The sequence below is a fragment of the Drosophila nasuta genome, chromosome 3 (genome assembly GCF_023558535.2).
Source record: "Drosophila nasuta strain 15112-1781.00 chromosome 3, ASM2355853v1, whole genome shotgun sequence".
Taxonomy (NCBI): domain Eukaryota; kingdom Metazoa; phylum Arthropoda; class Insecta; order Diptera; family Drosophilidae; genus Drosophila; species Drosophila nasuta.
The window spans coordinates 27,427,551-27,446,813 of NC_083457.1; the positions used below are offsets into that span (position 1 = coordinate 27,427,551).

At 42.9% G+C, this 19,263-nt stretch overlaps 3 protein-coding genes across 12 annotated transcripts; all 3 read right to left on the minus strand.

Moving 5' to 3' along the window:
* Positions 1-7: 7 nt before the first annotated feature.
* LOC132789638 (GPI ethanolamine phosphate transferase 3) lies at positions 8-3,955 on the minus strand. The gene is made up of 6 exons (XM_060797787.1): positions 3,628-3,955; positions 2,915-3,567; positions 2,658-2,844; positions 954-2,559; positions 439-896; positions 8-376 (listed from the first exon to the last, which is right to left on the minus strand). The coding sequence occupies exons 1-6, from the start codon at positions 3,772-3,774 to the stop codon at positions 182-184; spliced, it is 3,246 nt and encodes a 1,081-aa protein (XP_060653770.1). The 5' UTR covers positions 3,775-3,955; the 3' UTR covers positions 8-181.
* A 245-nt stretch (positions 3,956-4,200) lies between these two features.
* LOC132789640 (tumor protein D52) lies at positions 4,201-8,970 on the minus strand. 10 transcript variants are annotated; one of them, XM_060797803.1, is made up of 6 exons: positions 8,728-8,947; positions 6,369-6,493; positions 6,143-6,303; positions 5,952-6,011; positions 5,528-5,732; positions 4,201-5,136 (listed from the first exon to the last, which is right to left on the minus strand). In XM_060797803.1, exons 1-6 carry the CDS (start codon positions 8,735-8,737, stop codon positions 5,029-5,031), a joined length of 669 nt encoding a protein of 222 aa, XP_060653786.1. In that variant the 5' UTR covers positions 8,738-8,947; the 3' UTR covers positions 4,201-5,028. The 10 variants fall into 10 exon arrangements, with proteins under 10 accessions (XP_060653786.1, XP_060653788.1, XP_060653783.1 ...); XM_060797805.1 differs by having other exon boundaries at positions 5,570-5,732; positions 8,728-8,903; XM_060797800.1 differs by lacking the exon at positions 8,728-8,947 and adding an exon at positions 7,053-7,722 and having other exon boundaries at positions 4,201-4,401.
* Positions 8,971-9,636: 666 nt separating this feature from the next.
* LOC132789637 (vigilin) lies at positions 9,637-19,193 on the minus strand. The gene is given in 8 exon segments (XM_060797786.1): positions 9,637-11,480; positions 11,551-12,912; positions 12,987-13,271; positions 13,273-14,841; positions 14,911-15,161; positions 15,240-15,323; positions 17,673-17,748; positions 19,109-19,193. Coding segments are annotated over 6 exon segments (3,900 nt in total). The 5' UTR covers positions 15,271-15,323; positions 17,673-17,748; positions 19,109-19,193; the 3' UTR covers positions 9,637-11,078.
* Positions 19,194-19,263: the final 70 nt, after the last annotated feature.

Consider the following 19,263-nt stretch of genomic DNA (forward strand, 5'->3'; position numbering starts at 1 on the left):
CCAAAGATATTGTTTCATTGTCTATAATTTAGTAAAAGCTTTTATAAATAATGGCCATTGGCGAAATACAAACTTTGGGCATAGTACAAAATTCATTGCTAAATTCAAAATTTGAGTAGAGTTTCATAGTTGGTTGTTGCTGGTATGAGACTAGACCGAATACTGCTGCTGCTGCTGTCCATTACTTATCCTTATTGATGCGCTTGATGAGTCCATCAACAGCGCGATTGATGCGCAACAGCAGCAAGTAGCCCACAATGAGAGCTGGCAGTCCAACGAAGGTGGCCAACGCCTCGTAGATGAAACGTGGCGCAAAGATTTTCCACACCATCAGATGGCGACAGTGTATTGTGCATGCCAGCATGGCGCAAAAGATCTGCAAGACAATTGAAAGTTAATCATACAACTCAAGGGATCAGCACCATGTTTACAACCCACCTTGATGCCCTGCAGCATAAAGAATTGTGTGGCCAGCTTGAAACCAGCGCCCAGGAACACATTCTCGTATTCGTACAGCGTCAACTCGCCTCGCGTCATATCGAAGCCCACAGCCTCAGTGGCAATATCATTGAGAGCTGTCGATGCATCCGGTTTGTTGTTGCTCCGTCCATTGCTGCTGCTACGTATCAGATTGGGGAACAGGGCGAACAGCGAGAAGGTCTCGGTGCTGAGCAAAGCATACATGCAGTAGAAGAAGATGGGACCGCAGAAGGTGTTAAGGATCACCAAAGCACCAGAGATGAGATGCGATTGTCCCAGCGCACTGGAACGACCCACGAAGGCGGCACGCCAGTCAATCTGCGACAGCGTCGTCTGATGCGATGTGGCAAAGAAGCAAAAGTGCGCCAGCAGGAACCAACCAACCACAGCACTGAAAGTGGGCTGCACACAGCTCTCTGTAAAACAGCATGTTAATAATAAATTAAAAAGTTAATTGACCGTTTCAAACTTACCAAAACTGTTGGCAGTGCGATAGCGTAGAATGCCGTGGACACTGAGTATGATGGCACCGACCACAACACAGACAATCAGACCAATGCTGGCACGTGGCTCGAGCAGCACAACCATCAGCATGGCCAGAAAGATGCCAAACGAAATGATGACCGATGAGTATACGGTGGCCAGACCATAGACGACAGGAATCTCGTGGCGACGCTCGGCATCGTCGCCTTCGTACATGCGTTTCATTTTCCTAAAGATTTCCGGCACAATGCTGTCGCGTCCATTGACGCTGATGCTATTGGGATTCTTGGGTGGAAGCACAAATGTCATAAGAGGAGACCATGACACCACAATGATTTGCAGCAGCAACAGGCCATAGATGACCAATGCCATGGCATCGATGTGTGTGCGTTGAATGTTCTTAATGGCACTATTGGCGAGCAGTATGTGGCCACCAGCGCAAATCGAGGCCACGGTTGGTCCATAGCGAGCCAACACCACATTGGGTGAATTGCCAGTCAGGTTGCCGCAGGAGCGTAGATATAAACGTGTCAGTGTCGTGTACAACACAATGATGACCACAGCTAGAATGTAGGTCTTGCCCATGGACGGTCTTTTCACAGAAAATCCCGGTGTGCTTGTCGAGAAGTCAGCGCAATCGCCTTGCTCCTCGCGACAACGAAATAGCGTATATGTGAAGCGTATGCAGCAGATGGCCAGCACGCTGGCTAGGATTAGACGCAATGCAGTAGAGCGCCAGAATTGTGACCACTTAAACTTGTTCTTAAAGTCAAGACGTGCGCTCAGCTGCAGCAGCTCATAGACGAGCAGTAGGATAACTGCAGCTAGCAGATACGAAAGTATCTTAGCCTCTTGCACCACAAAACTATTGGAGAAGAACACAGCCATGGTGGCGAAGAGCAAGAGACGTGTGGGCATGTGGCCAAAACGCTTTACATTCGCCCAGTTGTTGGCAATGCTGTTCCAATGACGCAGCGTATAAAACGCCAACAACACAGCGCTGGTCAAAGCGGTGAAGAAAATAACGCCATGCTCCTCCGTCTTGAATGAGAAGTTCTTAAAATAGCGATAGCCAAAGACACCGGCTGCAATGTTCATCAAGTAAACGTAGAAGACTTCCTTGGACTTGAAGATCTTCTCAAAGTCGCTGGCATTTGAGTTGTTGATCAGCAGAAAGGCAAAGAAGATAGGCAGAAAGCTGAAGAGCAAACCCTGCGACATTTGTGTGGGCTCAAACTTCACCCAGATCTCGCGACAGACGTTGAGAATGTCACGTAAATGAACGTTTAGATCACGCACAAACGACTTGTAGGCGGCTTCATTGTATATGGACTTGACACGATGTGTGAGTAGTATAAATTCCGTTTCCAACGACTCCATTTGCTCCACGTTGAAGGAGCGTTTGTTTTCCATTGCATAGCTAAAGAAGTAGCGGTAAATTTGCTGGGCATTTTGCCAGGCGTGCAGCAGCAATGTTTGGAACTTGTTGAGGTGCGGCACATCCACAGCGGGCACGATATTAAAGTTGACCAGACCCAGATTCGAGTAGGGTATGGGAGCGCCGAGTATGGTCGCTAAAGTGGGCACCAAATCAATCTGCAAAGCAATCACAGTGCGTTTATCAGTATGACGTGACGTGAAGAAAGATAATGGCGTATTGTTGTCATTATCGTTGTCTTATCTCTGTGCTTTACCTGCTGCAGCATTTCGCTATCTGATCCCGAATCTGCGCTGCTGTAGAACTTGTGCTGCTTGGAGTAGGCAAACAGCAGCGCATTGGTTTCGTCATCAGTGTCGCCGCCATGATCGCCCGTTGCTGTCATGCCATGATCGCCCATTATCAGCAAAGTTGTCTCATTATCCATGTTGGCCACAACGGAGCTGCAATTAATGATATCAAATTACATTTATGTTGTGAACAAAAGGCAGATTCTCGTCCTTAGTTAAATACCTTATGATGTCGTTCATTTCGCTCAATTTGCGTGCCATTTCCTCATGAATGGGTCCATGCTTGTGTCCACAATGATCTACTCCAAGGAAATGTGCGATGAGCACCTCCCAATCATCGCTGGCCAATTCCTTGGGTAAATGCTGCATCACTTGATTGTCCACGCTATCCAAATCGAATATATCAAAGCTGGGATACGAGTAGGCGCGTTTAAAACGTCGCGGGTACAAATCAGTCCATGTGCTATCACCTAGAAATACGATGGGCAGATCAGTTTTAACAATTTGATCAATGATGTTGTCTTCATTGATCTCGGGCGAGGCAAAGTTCGAGCCAATATCAATAAATGTGGGCAGACTGCCAGTGGTGAGTCCCTTTAGACGCTGCAACGTTGTCGTCGGTGGATCCGCCTTGAAGCGCATCAGACGCGCATTGTCCGGCGATTGTTGAAGCAGCTGATGCAGCGTCAACAGTTTATTCTCATAAGGCAACGGTTCGGTGGTGATGCTCTCATTGTAAAGTCCAAACTCATATTTCAGTGCGTCGACAACGATTATAATGACTTTGGACTTTTGTGGAAGACATAGATTCGATGATGACGAGGCATTCACATCCTTAAAAATCTCATTCACCACCTCCGGCGTGAGATAGTACTCCTTGAATAGAAATGGTTAATGAGCCAATAAGCATCATCGCAGTTATTCGCAACAACTTACATCATTAGGATTGAGGGACAGACGGCGGCAGCTGCTTGTCTCCGTCTTGGAGACGCGTGCGAGCAAAAATCCACGGGAGAACAACAGCACGCCGCTGCATATCAAATACGCCAGCCAAATGAGTACGAATAAGTATGTGAAATTCATGTTTGCGACGATACTTAGACTAATTACACTAGATTACTTAATTGCACTTCACTGTTGGAGCTACTAATTGTCTTGTCAAGTGTTCTGCATCACGATGCGTACTTATTTTCATTCAGTGTTTGTCATTTTTTTCCTCTACGGGTTTTCAGAACATAGCTTTGATTAATTACCAGCGTTGCCAGATCTGGCCGCTAGCAGCTGTTGACATTTATTCAGCCCTCGTTCCGAGTAGAGCTGCCACACGGTCCTATATGCCATTCACACAAGTGAGTTTGGCGGATATTTCAAACATGTAAACAATAAACACAATTTATTCTTGGGCACAAAAATGTGGTACATATTTATTGTGAAGATCCCATACACATATAGCAAATCTTAGATCAAATGTAGTTGCAACGAATTAGCTGTGTGTGGTCTTGTATATGCTTTCATTTTTGTTTTTGTTTTTTTACATTGTGGATGGTGGTGATTTCACATCTTAATAGTATATTATCAATGCATTTTTTATTTATGTAGCATGCAAGCTCCTTTTTCATTGTATGAATAACTTTAAATTAAATTTTGGAATTGTGTTTTTGTTTTGTTATGCTTGTGTCAGTAACGCCATTTAATCACGCGACCCATAGCCTATAGAAAAAAGATGAAAATATAAAAATATATAATATACATACAGTAGTATTTTCATTCAATTAAAGCTTACTACAGGGCAAAAGATTTATATAGGAATGAAGAATATCTCTCAAATATATCGTATTTGTGTATGTGTGTGTTAACAAAGTTAGCGTAAATACGTTAGCAATGCATAGCTGATTATCGTTTAGATCGTAATTATTCATTCCATTCATTTAACGTACACTTAGAATTACATATGTAAAAAGAATTCAATAAGTTCACTTTAGATTTGAAAAAAATTAGTGTAACTCACACGCACATTTTCTTTTCGTTATTTCTTTTTTATCAATGCCAACAAAGCGCGCAAACATATGTTAAATTTGAGATACAAACATTAAGTAATATTATAATAATATGTAATAATAATAACACACATGTTTTGTATAAATAATTAAATTCCGTTCTTGGTTGGTGTTAGTAATTATAATTTTTCCGTGTTTCTCTGTGTATATTTGTGTGTGTGTGTGTAAGTTGTAAATGTAATTGTTGTTTATTTTTTGATTATTTTACGCGTGCTGCTTTGTGTGTGTGTAAGTGGGTGTGTGTCTGTGTGTGTGTTCATGTATGTTTTTCACACGCAGATTATTTTGTTAGAGAGTCTGTGGGTGAATTCAGTCCCGATGATGTGTTGTTCTCATCTAGAGCGTCTGGGAAACTGGAAACCGAACCCGAACGGGATGTCACCTTCGTCTACAATAGAGAATAGAGAATAGAAAACCGAAACAATCTTGTAGAAGACAGCACAATAACATTTCATGTTAAGTATTTAAACTTTAAAGTGTAATAGCAAGCACAAGAAATACATGCAATTACTAAATCATATTTGTTAATAGTACAATTAGCTAGTCAAAAGTGTTATCCTTAATTAAAGTGTGCCAAGACGCATGTAGTTTAAGAGAAATGTTAAATCAGATAAAGGATTGAGCTGTGTGCCATGTAAATGCAGATGAGAGTGTGATTAATTTTGCAGTTGTTGTTATTGTTAGTCAAGAGATACGAAACCATAAAATGTGAGTGGGGAATGAGTGAATGAATGCATAAAAGAGATATATATTGAGATATATAATAAAATAGTAGTTACCGCATGAGATTGGCACAAAAAATTGTTCTGTTCATAGCTTACTTTAACGTTCTCATAGGCAGAGCCAACAGAGGCCTCGATAGAACGCATCGATTCTGAATTTTTCATTTGTGAGAGTTTCGACGTAATGCCACTCGTAATGCTGCCAAAGACCGATGCAGTCTTCTCACCCGTCGACTTCAGCACCGACTCGGTGCGTTGGAATCTACAATGCAAAACAGAACGATTAACAATTAATGGAATAGTTAAGGGAAATACCAATTCGAAACATAAATATTAAGAGTAATGTGTGACACACAGAAGCAGCAAGAGCAGAGTGTTAGAGAAGACAATGTACAGCAGTTGAGTGGAGTGTAGTTTGGAGTTTGGAGTTAGTTAGCCACGACAGATAAGACATCCACGAAGAATACGACTGATTACTTACAGTGGTGCGTCATGCACGGCTTTACTGATGTTGCCCACGCTCTGCTCCATCGATTGGTAACTAAACGAATACACATAATTTTCAAACATAATTAAATGAAAAACAAAACACCAAACTAAAAAGCTCTAAAAGATCGAATTGCGAAAACAGCGCTGATGTGGCATAAGTTTAGTTTATCATCTACAACTTACACATGACTCTCTTTAAGGTTCTTCACACCCTGATTGACATCATCGGTCAACTCCTTCCACACAGTGATGCCCAGCTTGCGCCTCAGATCGGATGCATGACGCGTCTTGGAGGCCAGCACCGTGCGCAACGTATTGATTTCTTCCTCAACGCGTGCCAGCTCCTGTACAACATCAAATATTATTAAAAATGATATATATTTATTATTAATTATATGTATATTCTTGCCTGGCTCCATTCGGCGCGACGCTGCTCCTTCTCCTCCAGGGTAAGCGCTGCATACTCGGCGGCAATCTCTGCAGACGCCACAGATGCGGCTGGAGACGAAGGCTCCGACAAGTGGGCAGTGTTATCTATATGATCAGCAGAAACAAAACATTCAATTAGTGCAATGCAATACAAATTTAAACAGTTTCAACTTTTGCTAACTACGAAATAAACTCAACAAACTGGCGCGCTTTGATTTGACATTTACTATATAGCATATATAGCACTATATGTACCTCCTTGGAAGACAACTTCCTCAAAGACTTTTTCATAGGCTGAATGAGTGTGTAACGAATTTGTATATAAAATGTATAAAGACTTAAACAATTTGTAGTCGACGGGCAGCATAAAACAATTTCAATACTCACAAACTGTGTTTTTTTTTATTTTTTGGCCATACATTTTAGTGTGTGTAGTGGTAAGCAAAAGAGAAGAGAAATATACAATAAGAAAAGTTGATTAGTCACGCGCGTTCTGAATTACGTTTTCACCAAACAATTTAAGCCATAAATAAGTTCAGTTAGCAGCGACAAACGACAACAGCACAGGGCGCATTCCGGTTTACAATTTCAACACAATTCGGGTTCCCGTTCCCATTTTCATTTTTTCATTCCCATAACCCGAAACAATGTCTGGTGATGTTACCTTTTGCACCATGACCGATGGTCAGAAAACGTTTGTAGTTATCGCTATTCGATATTTTAGCCAGATACGGTTTCGAAAAGTCTATGAACGTGACCTTTACATCGCGCATTGTGCGCTTTGTGAAGAACTTTAAGCGGAAACGTTTCGCCATCGACATTGACGGCGACTGATTCGACAATTTGCTAGCAATGAATTCCGTTTCGACAGCCTGTAGCTCAAGTGTGTTGGCATAATCCGAGTCCACATCGTAGAAGATCTCGTCGAGTGTTAGATTACGCAAATATAATTCAGTCTCAAGATCACCAACTGGACTCAGCTCCAATTCTACTTCCAGTTCGTCGAGAGATGGCGTTGTGGTGATGTCATCGATGCGGGGCAAATATGAATCCTCGATGAACTCTAAGCTAACTGGCTCTGGCTCCGATTCGCTGCTCATGCTGCGACTGTGGTTTATCTCATGTTCATGAACTGCCAGCAGCAGTAACAACAACAAACAACAAGCAAAGAGCACTTTCTAATTGGAACGTGGCGGCGCATGTGGAGCCTCCTCACATTACAAAGCGACGTCAAAATCAAAGGCAATAAGTTTCTTTCGAGTTCTTTACTTCATCTAATACAGCTTCATTGTGATGGAAAGCGTTTTCTTTGATGCTGTCCATATACAAAAAGTGTTTTCAATCTGTGTAGATGTGGCTGTTGTTTGTTTGCTAGTTGGCTCTCGTCTCGCTTCCGCGCACTGCTGCAAACAAACTCTAACTGGGCTCAACTTCCAATTGGATAGTTTCTAGCTGCGAGTAACTGTAACTCAACAAGTTGGCTTCGTCAGCGCAAAAGACTAGCCACGCTGAAAGAGCGAGACGGTGAGAGCGCAAGAGAGACCTAGCCAGAGAGAGCTTACAGCCAAAGAGCAAACAAAAAAAAACAACAACAACAGAGAACAGTCTTTTATGTCTAAGGCTGGTTTTCAGTCAATTTGTGCAGAATTGCAAGATCAACAAGTGGGAAGAGTAGCAGAAGAAGGGTACACAGGGAACAGACTAGTAACAAACAAAGTATTGAGCGATATTTCAGCGACATCATCTTTTGTTTATCCATTTCAAAATATACATATGCACCAAATAGATAAAATGGAAGGCGGAACTGCGCGTTTGCTCTTTGTGTTGGTGTCGTTGTTGTTGTTGCAATAATTGTGGCACAGTATTAACACAAAGAACGCAGAAGAGATTCACAAAATACTTGCCACGTCGTCGCAATGTAAATTTTAATATTTACAGTGCCATTTGGAGAAACAACTCCCACGAGTTCGGCGCATTATTGAAGGGGGAAGAAGAGGCACTGGCACCGCAACGGGGAAATGTCGCAACCTGCGTGCGGCAGGCCTAAAAGACGAGCATGACTCATCTGAATTTTGAAGCAGGGTCCTCATAGCACCCATTGATTGGCTAAATTACTTATTAAGAAGCTTTTGGCGTTGCCAACAAATATGCAGTCGATTTTTTCCGTCTAAATTACCGACTAATTAGCGGTCTGTCTCGAACAAAAGCTGTTCCAATAAGTGAACCATGGAACACGCTGCCACTTCTTCAACTTCTTGCATGCGGCACAAAAGTTGCAAAATCCCAACATTACAGTTAACTACATTATATATGCACACATACAATTAGAATACACTTACGATCCTCCATTGTTGGCCTGTTGTTGTGTTCTTATTAATTCTCGAGTTTTACAATCCAATTTCAATTGCAACCAACGCACTCGTCTTTTAATTTTTTGTTGTTAAGAGCAGAAAATACGAGCTGGATTATTCGTGAACATGCCAAATTGAGTAACTTTCAGAACTAGTGGAGAGAACAAGTTTTTTTTCAATGCATTTGGGATTTATACAAAAAGCATCTATTTCAAATTTGTTAAACGCTTTTTATGGCAAAAACTGATTTTTTATAACAGCTCAATCAGTATTTTTTAATTATTTTAGATTTTTTTAAAGATAAAGATTTCCTTTGTTTTTGCTTTCTATGTTTTTTATTCAAATGACAGCTTTCAACTGAAAGAGCTTGTACGGTATATTTGAGTATTTTTTTATTATTACCCAACACTGCAGCTCGCATTTGCCAATGAATGAGAAATAAAAGCCCGTGACAGTGTTGCCAGAAAATTGCAGCATCCGTTAAACAAGCGCTAATTTAAAACACATTTAAATTTAAAATTTTTGTATTTCAAAAGAAATAAAAATACAATATTTCGTATCTGAATAGCCTGTTTTGAAAAAAATGTCGTAAGTGAAAAATGTTGCTTTTCAGCTTTCTACTAATCGCTCTTCGTCTCGCTTACATTTGATTTTCGTCCGTTAATATAGGAAAATATATACATTTATATTATTTGTATTGTATTTACTACTTTTTTTCTTAGAGTTACTAATGCAGTTGGTTGTAAATATGTATATTTAAAAAATTTACAATATCAGGTCTGTATTTCTTGGTGTTTTTTTTTCTTTCGACGAAAAAAGAAAACTGCATAAAATAAAAGCCAACATATAACTAAAGAACAAAAGAAAAACAAACCAAAGACAATGTCTCAAAAGATATAATTTGTTTACGTTTTTTATTGGTTTTATATGGTTTTTTGTTTTATATTGAATGGTAAGTAAAAAATTTAATATTTTTTTTTTTGTATTTTTTTGTAATTTTTCATACTTTGTGTTTCAACTTCAAATAATAGACAGGGCACTGAGCGCACCCTTTTGTTGTAAAGCGTCCCAGACACCGTGTATAGATTTAAAGTTGGTAAGTGGAAAATATAAGTCGAAACAATTTAATATAAATCAAGAAGATTGCACAAAATTAAAATGTTTGTAATCATTTTGAAATGTGTATGGGGTGTTTTCTGGTGTGTGTGGGGTCTAAAGCTGGTTGGTTGTTGGAGCAGAAGCAGGCGTGCGTTAATAATATAAATATATATATGTATATATACTTGTGTATATAAAGGCATATATATATATAAAGGATTTATATAATTTCAAGTACATGTCTGAATGTATTTCAATCAATTTATCTTTCAATTCATTAAGTGTTTTCAACTTCTCTATATAATTACAATCGTGTTTTGTTGTTTTTTTTTACAATGTATTCAACGGCTGAAGAGAACGTCTAAACATGCACTTTCCCAAAAAAGGTAAAAATATACTAATAACTCGGTCTGTTCTGATGTGTAACTCAAGAAAAGAACACATTGTATACAATGGATTTGTAAAAAAAAAGAATGCAGCAATAGCAATAGTAAATATTTAACATTTTATGCTTAAAATTATTTCGTTCTCGACCGTAATTTTTTTCGATTTTTTGCTTGATTTTTCATTTAAATATCATTTTCAATCAATTAAAGTTGTGGTAACCATTAATTTTTTTAACAAAACATTTGTTGAACTTTCTGCTTAATTTAAGTAGCTTGAACTAATTAGAATATTATGCATTGAAATGAATTATATGGTTATATAAAAAGAAATTGGCATTTAAGTCATATATAAAGGGCGAACTAACAAAATGGGCAGGAGCAGGGGGAAAAATGGAAATTGGGGAAAGCAGAACTTGGCGCTACATAAAAAAAAAAAGAGTTTCGTATAAATGCAATTTCATGTGTCTGTGTCAGAGTTTCTCTGTATCAAATTATACAAAAATAGTTTCTCATTTTGTTTTTTCTTGTTTTGTTTTGTTTAATGATGTGTTAAACCTGCACAAATTGCATTGTAGAAAAGCTCCTAGGACTGAGTGATGGAGAGTGTTTGTGTGTGTGTGTGTGTATGTGTGAGAGAGACAACCTGTACCATTGTTTGACACTAGTTTTCCGACTATCAAAAGTCCGCCCAAGCACGCCTGCCGCTGCTGCTGCTGATGTTGTTGCTCTGTTGCTGCTCAACGCCCGCCCGCCCGCTTGTGCCCTTTCCGATTCCCGAATCCCCGTCGCATTTTACTGCTGCTTCTGCGTTCGCTGCTGCCGTAGCTGCTGCTGATTGGACTAATTGTGTTTTGTTTAGTTCTTGGGGCCCCACACAGAGGTGATGGGCGTGGCAGCAACTGGACCACCGCCTGCAGCAAACAGCGGGAAATCCTCCTGCGATTGAGTATTGGGCGCAGTTAGATTCTTTGCCTGCTGCTTCTTCTCCCACGGTGCATCCTTCATAATGAAACCGTTCTCATTGGCATTGCTGCTGCCACCGCCAGTGGAGCCGGAGCCCGCGCCGGCGGTGAGAAAAGCGCCAACTGTTTGTGGCTGCGGCGATGGCGGCAAGTTCTCCAAATAATCACGCTCATAATCCTCGGCCATGCTCAGGAGATGCTCCTTGGCATTCTCGACATCCTCCTCCTTGCCAATGATGGTCACGGCATTCGCATTGTTTTGAGCCTCCTCGGCAGTGGGGAACTTGATGTCCACCTAATGAGTGAATACATAAATTGATGACATGTTGCCAACCAGACCAGAAAGATCAATTTTGTTTGCTCACCTTGTAGTCCTCGATGACCTTGCGAATGGTGCGTCCACGATGGCCGATGATGTGTGAGTGGATGCGTGTGTCAATCTCGATGACTTCGCGGAACAGGGTCTGCAGTTCACCCACAATCTCCAAGATGGCATCGCGAGCAGTCTCCGCCTTGGCCTGGTAGCCGGTGATGGAAATGATGCGCTGATTGGGATCATCACGTTTGGGCATCGAGATGTTGACATCGTGATCGGCACGTAGCTTGTTAATGACTGCACCCTGACGACCAATGAGCTTTGAATGGTACTCGGGATCGACCTCAATCTGGAGCACATATGAGCGCAGCTCGCGATCTGCACGATCGGCTTCATACTCCTCGATCATCTTCTCTAGCGCCTCCTTGGCTTCGGCGACACGAGCGGGTGTGCCAGACACCTTGATGATGTCCGACTTGAGGTCGCTAGGCGGCAGCTCGACGTGCACATCGTACGTGGACATGAACTGACGCACTTTCGAGCCACGTGGCCCAATGATGGTGCGATGCAGATCGAAAGGAACATTGAGCTCTTCCTCGATGGGAATCAGATCGATCAGCGCCTGTTTGGCCGCATTGCACTTCTCAATGCGTCCCGTGATGCGAATGACATCGCATTGACGCACCGGCTCCGCTGCAGGCTCGGCACCATCGGTAGCCTCACCATCACCGTTGACGCCGTTGGTGAGTCCATCGACGGGTTCGGTGGCATCACGATCGGGGAACTTGATTTGCACATCAAACTCCGAGGTGACCTGCTGCACCTTGAAACCACGTGCACCCATAATGGTGCGATGCTGGCGCTGTGGAATCACCACCTCAATGGTGGTCTGTGCCTCCAGATCGGCAACGGTTTCCTCGATGCGCTGCTTGGCCGCCTCGATGCACTCCTTGGCGCCCTTGATGGTCACCTTGTCGGAGTTTGTGCCGGCACGCGGGAAGGAAATCATGACGCCGCCACATTCCTCGGAGATGCGATGCAAGATGGTGCCACGCTTGGCCACAAAGTGCTTATGGTGCTTGGGATCGACGATGACCTCACCCTCGGTGACCTCGTCGCACTCCTTGATGATGGCCTCCAGCTGCTCTTTGGCCTTGTTCACGCTCTCCTCCTTGCCAATGATGGTGATGGCCTCCTTGTCGCTGTCCTCGCTCGAGGGGAAGATGATGCGGGCGCCCGTCGCATCGCGAATCTTGCGAATGGAGGCGCCGTTCTTGCCAATGAGGAATTTGTGATGCTGCTGCTTGGCGCGCACCTCAACGCTGAACGAGGCCTGTTGCCGTTCATTGGCCAGCTCCAGCAGCTGGGCCTTGGCCTTCTCCACATCATCCTTGGGACCACGAATCGTGACCTACAAATAGCACAAAAAAGTAACAAAGTGAATATAAAAGTTATATTTCATTTTATATATTTTTTTGGCATTACCTTGTCGCTCTTGGAATCGCTGTTGGGGAACTTGATGGTGACGCCGCCGCATTCCTCCATGATGGATGAGATGAGTTTGCCGCCGGTGCCAATGATGGAGTTGTAGTATTTGGGTGAAATTTGCACCTCCTCGGTCACAATGTCGGAGAGTTCGTTCTGGATCTTTTGGATGCGCTCCTTGGCCTCCAGGACGTTCTCCTTTTTGCCGGTGATGACAATCACCTCGTTGGTATCGCCCTCGGCGGGAAGATCGATTTTCGTTTGGGTCTCGTCGCGTATCTTTTTTAATGTTGGCGCCGCCTTTGCCGATGACAAACTTGTGGAATTGCTTGAATATTGGCACTTCGATGATGTGCGATGACTCCTGGATTTCCTTGACAAGCTTCAGTAGGTCCTTATGGCACTTGTCGACATCCTCCTTGGGGCCGCGCAGCTTCACAATATCGGTGTTCTCCTGCGGTGTGGGTATCGTGATTGTCACCTGACGATAACGATCCTTCACCTCGCGAATCTTTTCGCCCTTAGCGCCAATGATGGAGCGATGCAGGCGACGATCGATGATCACGTCCTTTGACTTTTCATTTTCCAGTTTATCGATTTTCTCTTGTAATTCAAGCTGCGCCTGACGCACGCCCTCCTTGGGTCCCTCAATGCGAATGTTGTTCTGTCCCTCGCGTTCCTCAATGTTGATGTTGACCTTAAGCTCGTCCTTGAGGCGATTCACATTGGCGCCCGCCTTGCCAATGATGTGCTTGTAGTACGATGGATTCACTGTCATCACCTCGTACGTAAAGTTCTCCTCATAGTTGCGAATGATGTCATTCAGATAGGACACAGCCTTGTCAACATTCTCGGGATCACCCTCGAGCTTGATCTTGTTCTCCAAACAGTTCACATTCACATTGGGGCAATCCTCCTCGAGCTGCTTCATGTTGGCACCCTTGCGACCGATCACATACTTGTGTATCCAATGCGGCGCATTGATCTCCACCGATTTCACCGAGTTAGCCTTCTGGTAGACAACGGTCAGGGCATTGCCCAGTGCCACCTGTGGGCCACGCAGTGTTATTGTCTCGAGGGTGGAGTCGTTGGGTGGCATCTCAACCGAGACGCCCGTCAGCTGCAGAATCTCAGCAATGGTTGAGCCCTTGGGTCCGATGACATAGCGATGCTGTGGCTTGGCCACCTCAACACTGACCGTCGAGCATTTCTTCTCCATCTCCTTGTAGATGGCCTCAACCTTTGCCTTGGCAGCGGCAACGGCGTCCTTCTCGCCCGAGATGATGATCTCATCCCTCTGCACTTGCTGCGGCGGAACATTGATCTTGGCCCCCGTCTCCTCCTGCAGCTTGTTCAGATTCTCACCGTAGGGACCCACAATGAACGGATGATAGATCTTGGGCACTGTGGTGCGATCGGATGACTTCTTGTACTGCTCCGCAGAGAGTTGTCGTATCTCCTGCTCGGCACGCTCGATGCCCTCCTTGGTGCCAGCGATGGTGATCACATCGCTCTCATCTCCCTGATGGGGAATATTGATGCGTGTCGAGGTGAGACGCTCCAGTTCACGCAAGCGTTCGCCACGCTTGCCGAGAATGACGCGATAGTGTTCGCGGGGTATGTTCACCTGACGGCTGGCCTGGGTCGAGAAGCTCATGAGGATCTTGCGACGAGCATCGAGCAACTCGCTCTGCTTGCCCTTGATCAGGAAGGTGAGTGATTGATTCTTGCCACTGACAATCTCAATCTGGGCGCCCGTCTCTTTCGTGATCTGCTGGCAGATGCGCTTCGATTCGCCCTCGCCAAACTTCTCCGACTCCGTTGACTTGCGCTCCTCCATAGGCACATGCAGCACCTGTCAAATTTCAATATGGATATTAAGTAAGGGAAATACAGGATGTAAGAAAAGATGTGAGACACTCACCTGAGTCTTCTGCGAGCTGGTTACACGCGCAATTGCGGGTCCAGCATTTCCGCCCAGCGGTGCATTGGTTGAGTTATTCGTCGGCAGAGCCGGGAATAGATCGTCGTAGCTAAATGCGGGTGTGGCATTGCTAGTGCCACTGGTGCTACTGGTGGGCGTGGCCACCGGAGTGGGCGACGATGGCTGCTCGTTGGACGACACCAGCTCCTGGCCATTGTTGAGGGCGTTTGGTTGTTGCTCAATGTTAGTTGCTGTACCCAAAACGAGAATAGAAAGATATCAAGTTATTAAAATGGTTGCAAAGTTTTGAGTATAGTCCAGTAGCTTACCGTTAGATTCCTCCATCACTGCTGCTTGCATTACTTAAAAAAAAAGAGAAGAGTCCTTTTTCGTTCCAAGTCGTTACAGTAACACTGCAAAGATAAATAGTAAAAATAAAGTAAGCAAAAGATAGTAAATAGTGAAAGCAACAAGTTGTTAGTTAAGTGGAGATTATTTACATATTTTAAAAAGTAGTTATTTTAGTTATTTGTTCTAGCCTTGCTTTGCATTGATAACTAGCTTAATATTATTTAATTAATTAAACATACCCAGTTAAAATTTTACAACTATCTCTGCTTTACTACTGACCTAGTAAACTCATATCTTATTCGATTCAAATTGTTTACTGGGTATTTTATTTTTATTTTTTTGTTTATAGGGTAAACATCTTTGCGGTTTCAAATAACGAAACAGTTGATGCGACTCAACTCAAATGTTATTTTACGGTATTACAGTGCGTGTGCCCTGAGGACAAGTTCTCAGCGATTTATGTGACTGTGTGTAGATGTGATTGTGGCTGTAGCTCAGCTCGAAATGGTTAGCAACAAAAAAGAAAATAATAAACCCTAGATAAACGCGTAATGCTGAGAGCACATGAACAAAATCTACTTATGAGTCTTGATAAGCCAGTGCGACCCGTATGTCGCTGACGCGTTAATGATAACACAACACCACCAAGTGTGTTTTGTTATTGTAGAGAGAGAGAGAGGAGGGGGAGGAGTTGGGTCTTGGCTTCAGCTGATAAAGTTAGTTTTAACTATGGAACACACACACACACACAGGCACAAACACAAAGCGCTAAATGGCCACGTAATGGCTATGCCAAAATATTAGCTCTACGAAATGTTCATACATATAGAGTACATCTATATTAAAATTGTATATTCGTATGTTTGGTGATAAGTGGACACACAACCTGCTACTGTATGCGTGTGCCGTTGTCGTGAGTGTCGAAGCACCGGCCACGTTGGCACTTTTCAAACGTAAACGCAAACGCTGATAGCTATCGACTCGACAATGCGCGCTGATAAGAGCCGCTCAATCGGCCAAGATATTAGTTTGTAAGTACAACACAAGCAACACACAACTACAGATACACATACAGATACTGAGATACGAAATGTATCTACACATTATATAAACACTCCGGTTTGGGCCAGTGAAAGGTTAGCAGCAAATGCCACAAAAGCTGACAGAGAGATCGAGAGTAGCAAGCAGCAGGCAGGCAGCAGCATCAGCATTCTTTGTGCGTTTCAAGCAGCAACAGAAAATCACCGTTAAAGACATGCACTTGCCTCAAAGCTGTTCCCGATCGTCTGTGTATCTGTAGCTCACTTTGTGTGTGTGTGTATTGTGTGGTTTTCTAAATCAGCGCCCAACAAGTTTTTTAGCCTACATTTTCTTCATCTTTGGCCAAAGCAACAGCAGCAACCAAAAGAACAACACAACAAAAGACGTTGCCACTATCGTCATTGACTTTATGTACCCACAAAATGATCGCATAACTGAAGCGACGAAGACTTGATACCCTCCCCAAATCGAATTAACTTAAGAATAAGTCGGGTTTTGGTATTTGGGTTAATTTCCTATTATAATTGCTTAAATATTTTTTTAATAACAAATAAATAAACGACGTAAACTGGTTTTATAAATATTGTGTTATTATTTCTAGAGTACTTCTCGCTGAGTTGGTCTGACAAACTGTGTGGCTTTGTTGCTGTACTCACAAATCGTGCAGTGTACAAAAATGTGTCAAAAGAAGCAACATGCCAAGTGTGTGCGAGCGAGCGAGCTAGTGAGCGAGAGAGAGTCTAGGCTTGGTGAGCCAGTGGGGCAAAGAGAGGGAGCGCTATAAAACCGGATGATAGCCGGCAACTACTAAAACGATCGACAAATGTGTGAGTGCAGTTGTGTGTATGTGTGTGTGTATACGTGTACTTCTGCTGTTTTCGTGTGTGCGTTTCTGAGCTGTGCACTTCTTTATTTTTTTCTCTTCTCTCCTTGTCGTCGTCGTCTTTCTTTCGCTGTATTGGTGGCTTGGCACCTTTCGAAGCAACAGCAGAAAAAAAAACGACACAGGTAAAAACCAAAAGAAACGTACATGTGTTTGTGTATGTAAATGTTAACACACATACATATGCAATGCGCTGCCTTGCAGCAGAGAATGAAAGAAAAAAATAAAAGAGTGACAGACAAAGTTCAGCTTAAACCAATTTCTATGCACAAATAATTTGCATATAGAAATTTATTTGGTGACAAGAAACAGCCCAGAAAATGTTAATTGAAATGCTTTAATTCTGGAAGTGTAAGCAAAAAAGTCTTTCAAGTTAACGTCGTCACTTTTTCTGTTGTTGTTCTTGTTGATCGTGTTTAATGCTAAATTATGCAAATGTAAACATTTTTCGTTGTTTTTATTGTTGTCGACAGGTTGTTCAACTTACTGTACTGTAAAATCCAAAAAATCCGGCCTAAATTTGTCCTTTAACAAAATCCAGTTTGATCAACTTGGCGTGTCTCCTGCTGTAAAAAAAAATGCAATGCAAAATAGTAGCTTGTTAGTTAATTAATTAGTTTGTTGTAAGAGTAGTCAAAGAAAAACATGTTTTCATGCATTTGACGCCGCCCCAAAATGCGCTACAAATAACTAACTGCAATTGTGGCTGAGCATATGGCAAACGATAGGAATGTTTATTATCATAAATGTGCATCAATTCATTGTGAGAGAGAGCAAGAGCGGCCGAGGGAGACAGAGTCAGAAGAGAGGCCTATGACGACCTTTATGCATAAACATGCGGGCCATTTATTGGACAATTATTGTTGTTGTTTCTTTTCATTTTGTTGTGTTATTGCAGTTGAGCACACACTCACACAAAACTAGAGCATAAATCTGAATGTGTGTGCGTGTGTGTGTAGGCGGAAGCCAAATGAGCGAGCTAGCGATAGAGGAAGAAGAGACTCTATTTGAGTAACGTTCTATGCTACAGTGATGCTCTCTCTAATCGGGTGAAAGGTTTTTGGTTTTTTCTTTCTTGGCAAAAACGACTTGGCATTTTAATTAGATGAAATGTATTTTGAGTGCGCGCGACTACTAAAAGTTCAAAAACGTATGGCCCATGCTCACACACACACACACACTAATACTCATACAAAAGCACGCGCGCACTAGCAGCACAACCACCACTACAAATACCACCAACGCCGCCGCTGCCATCGTCGTCGACTATGTCGGCTGCTGCTGCTGCTGAGGTTCCCGCTGCTGTTATTCGGTCTGAGGCACACTTACACACACGTATGCATGTATGTAGATGTGTGCATAGTTTATATTTGTGTGTGCGTGGACGACGTCGTAGTCACCGCTGCCGCCGCCACAGCGGACAACGAAATATGGCTCTGACTTTTGTGTCTTTCTCTGTGTGTGCGTACGTGTGGTGTCTGTGTGTGTGAGTGAGTGCCCGTGCCCTGCATATGTGTGAAGACGACGAAGGCGGCGGTGCGGTGATAATACTATTGAAAAAACACGTTGTTTTTTTTTTTTTTTAAATCTAAACCGATTTTCTTAATTTCATTAACATATGTTCAAAATATATAGCCGCTTTTCGCACTCAAGTTTGAAGTTTTATATTTAATGCAAGCAAAGAAGTTTCCACGTTGCGGCAGCCGCGGCCTCAATTTTCTCTCAGGTCGTCGTAGCCGCCGTCGCCGCCTTCTTTCTGCCCACATAACTACGAATTTTTGCACATTTTTGGTTTAACTTTCGCAATTTGCAATTGCCCATCTTAGCCACGCACTGTTTGCACTCAGCATTCAATTGTTATTTGTATAATACTTTTGGTTTAATTTAAGTTCAAACTTTCTACTTAGAAACTGCAATACGCACACGAAACGGATATCAAACTCCAAGTAAAGTGAATGAATGAGCAACTGAGCGAACGTGGCAAAATGCAGCGTGTTGCCACATGTCGTTTTTTGCAGTGGCAACGCTAAAAACGCAGTGTGACCAGATTACATTGCTCACACGAATGGCAACGCTCT

Coding starts and splice junctions, on each gene's coding strand:
- LOC132789640 (XM_060797797.1), bottom strand. CDS start 7,488: ATGAGCAGCGAATCGGAGCCAGAGCCAGTTAGCTTAGAGTTCATCGAG. Junction 6,304..6,368: donor GTCGCGCCGAATGGAGCCAG/GCAAGAATATAC, acceptor GATGTTGTACAG/GAGCTGGCACGCGTTGAGGA. Junction 6,012..6,142: donor AACCTTAAAGAGAGTCATGT/GTAAGTTGTAGA, acceptor GTATTCGTTTAG/TTACCAATCGATGGAGCAGA.
- LOC132789638 (XM_060797787.1), bottom strand. CDS start 3,774: ATGAATTTCACATACTTATTCGTACTCATTTGGCTGGCGTATTTGATA. Junction 3,568..3,627: donor TGTCCCTCAATCCTAATGAT/GTAAGTTGTTGC, acceptor TTTCTATTCAAG/GAGTACTATCTCACGCCGGA. Junction 2,560..2,657: donor ATAGCGAAATGCTGCAGCAG/GTAAAGCACAGA, acceptor ATTGCTTTGCAG/ATTGATTTGGTGCCCACTTT.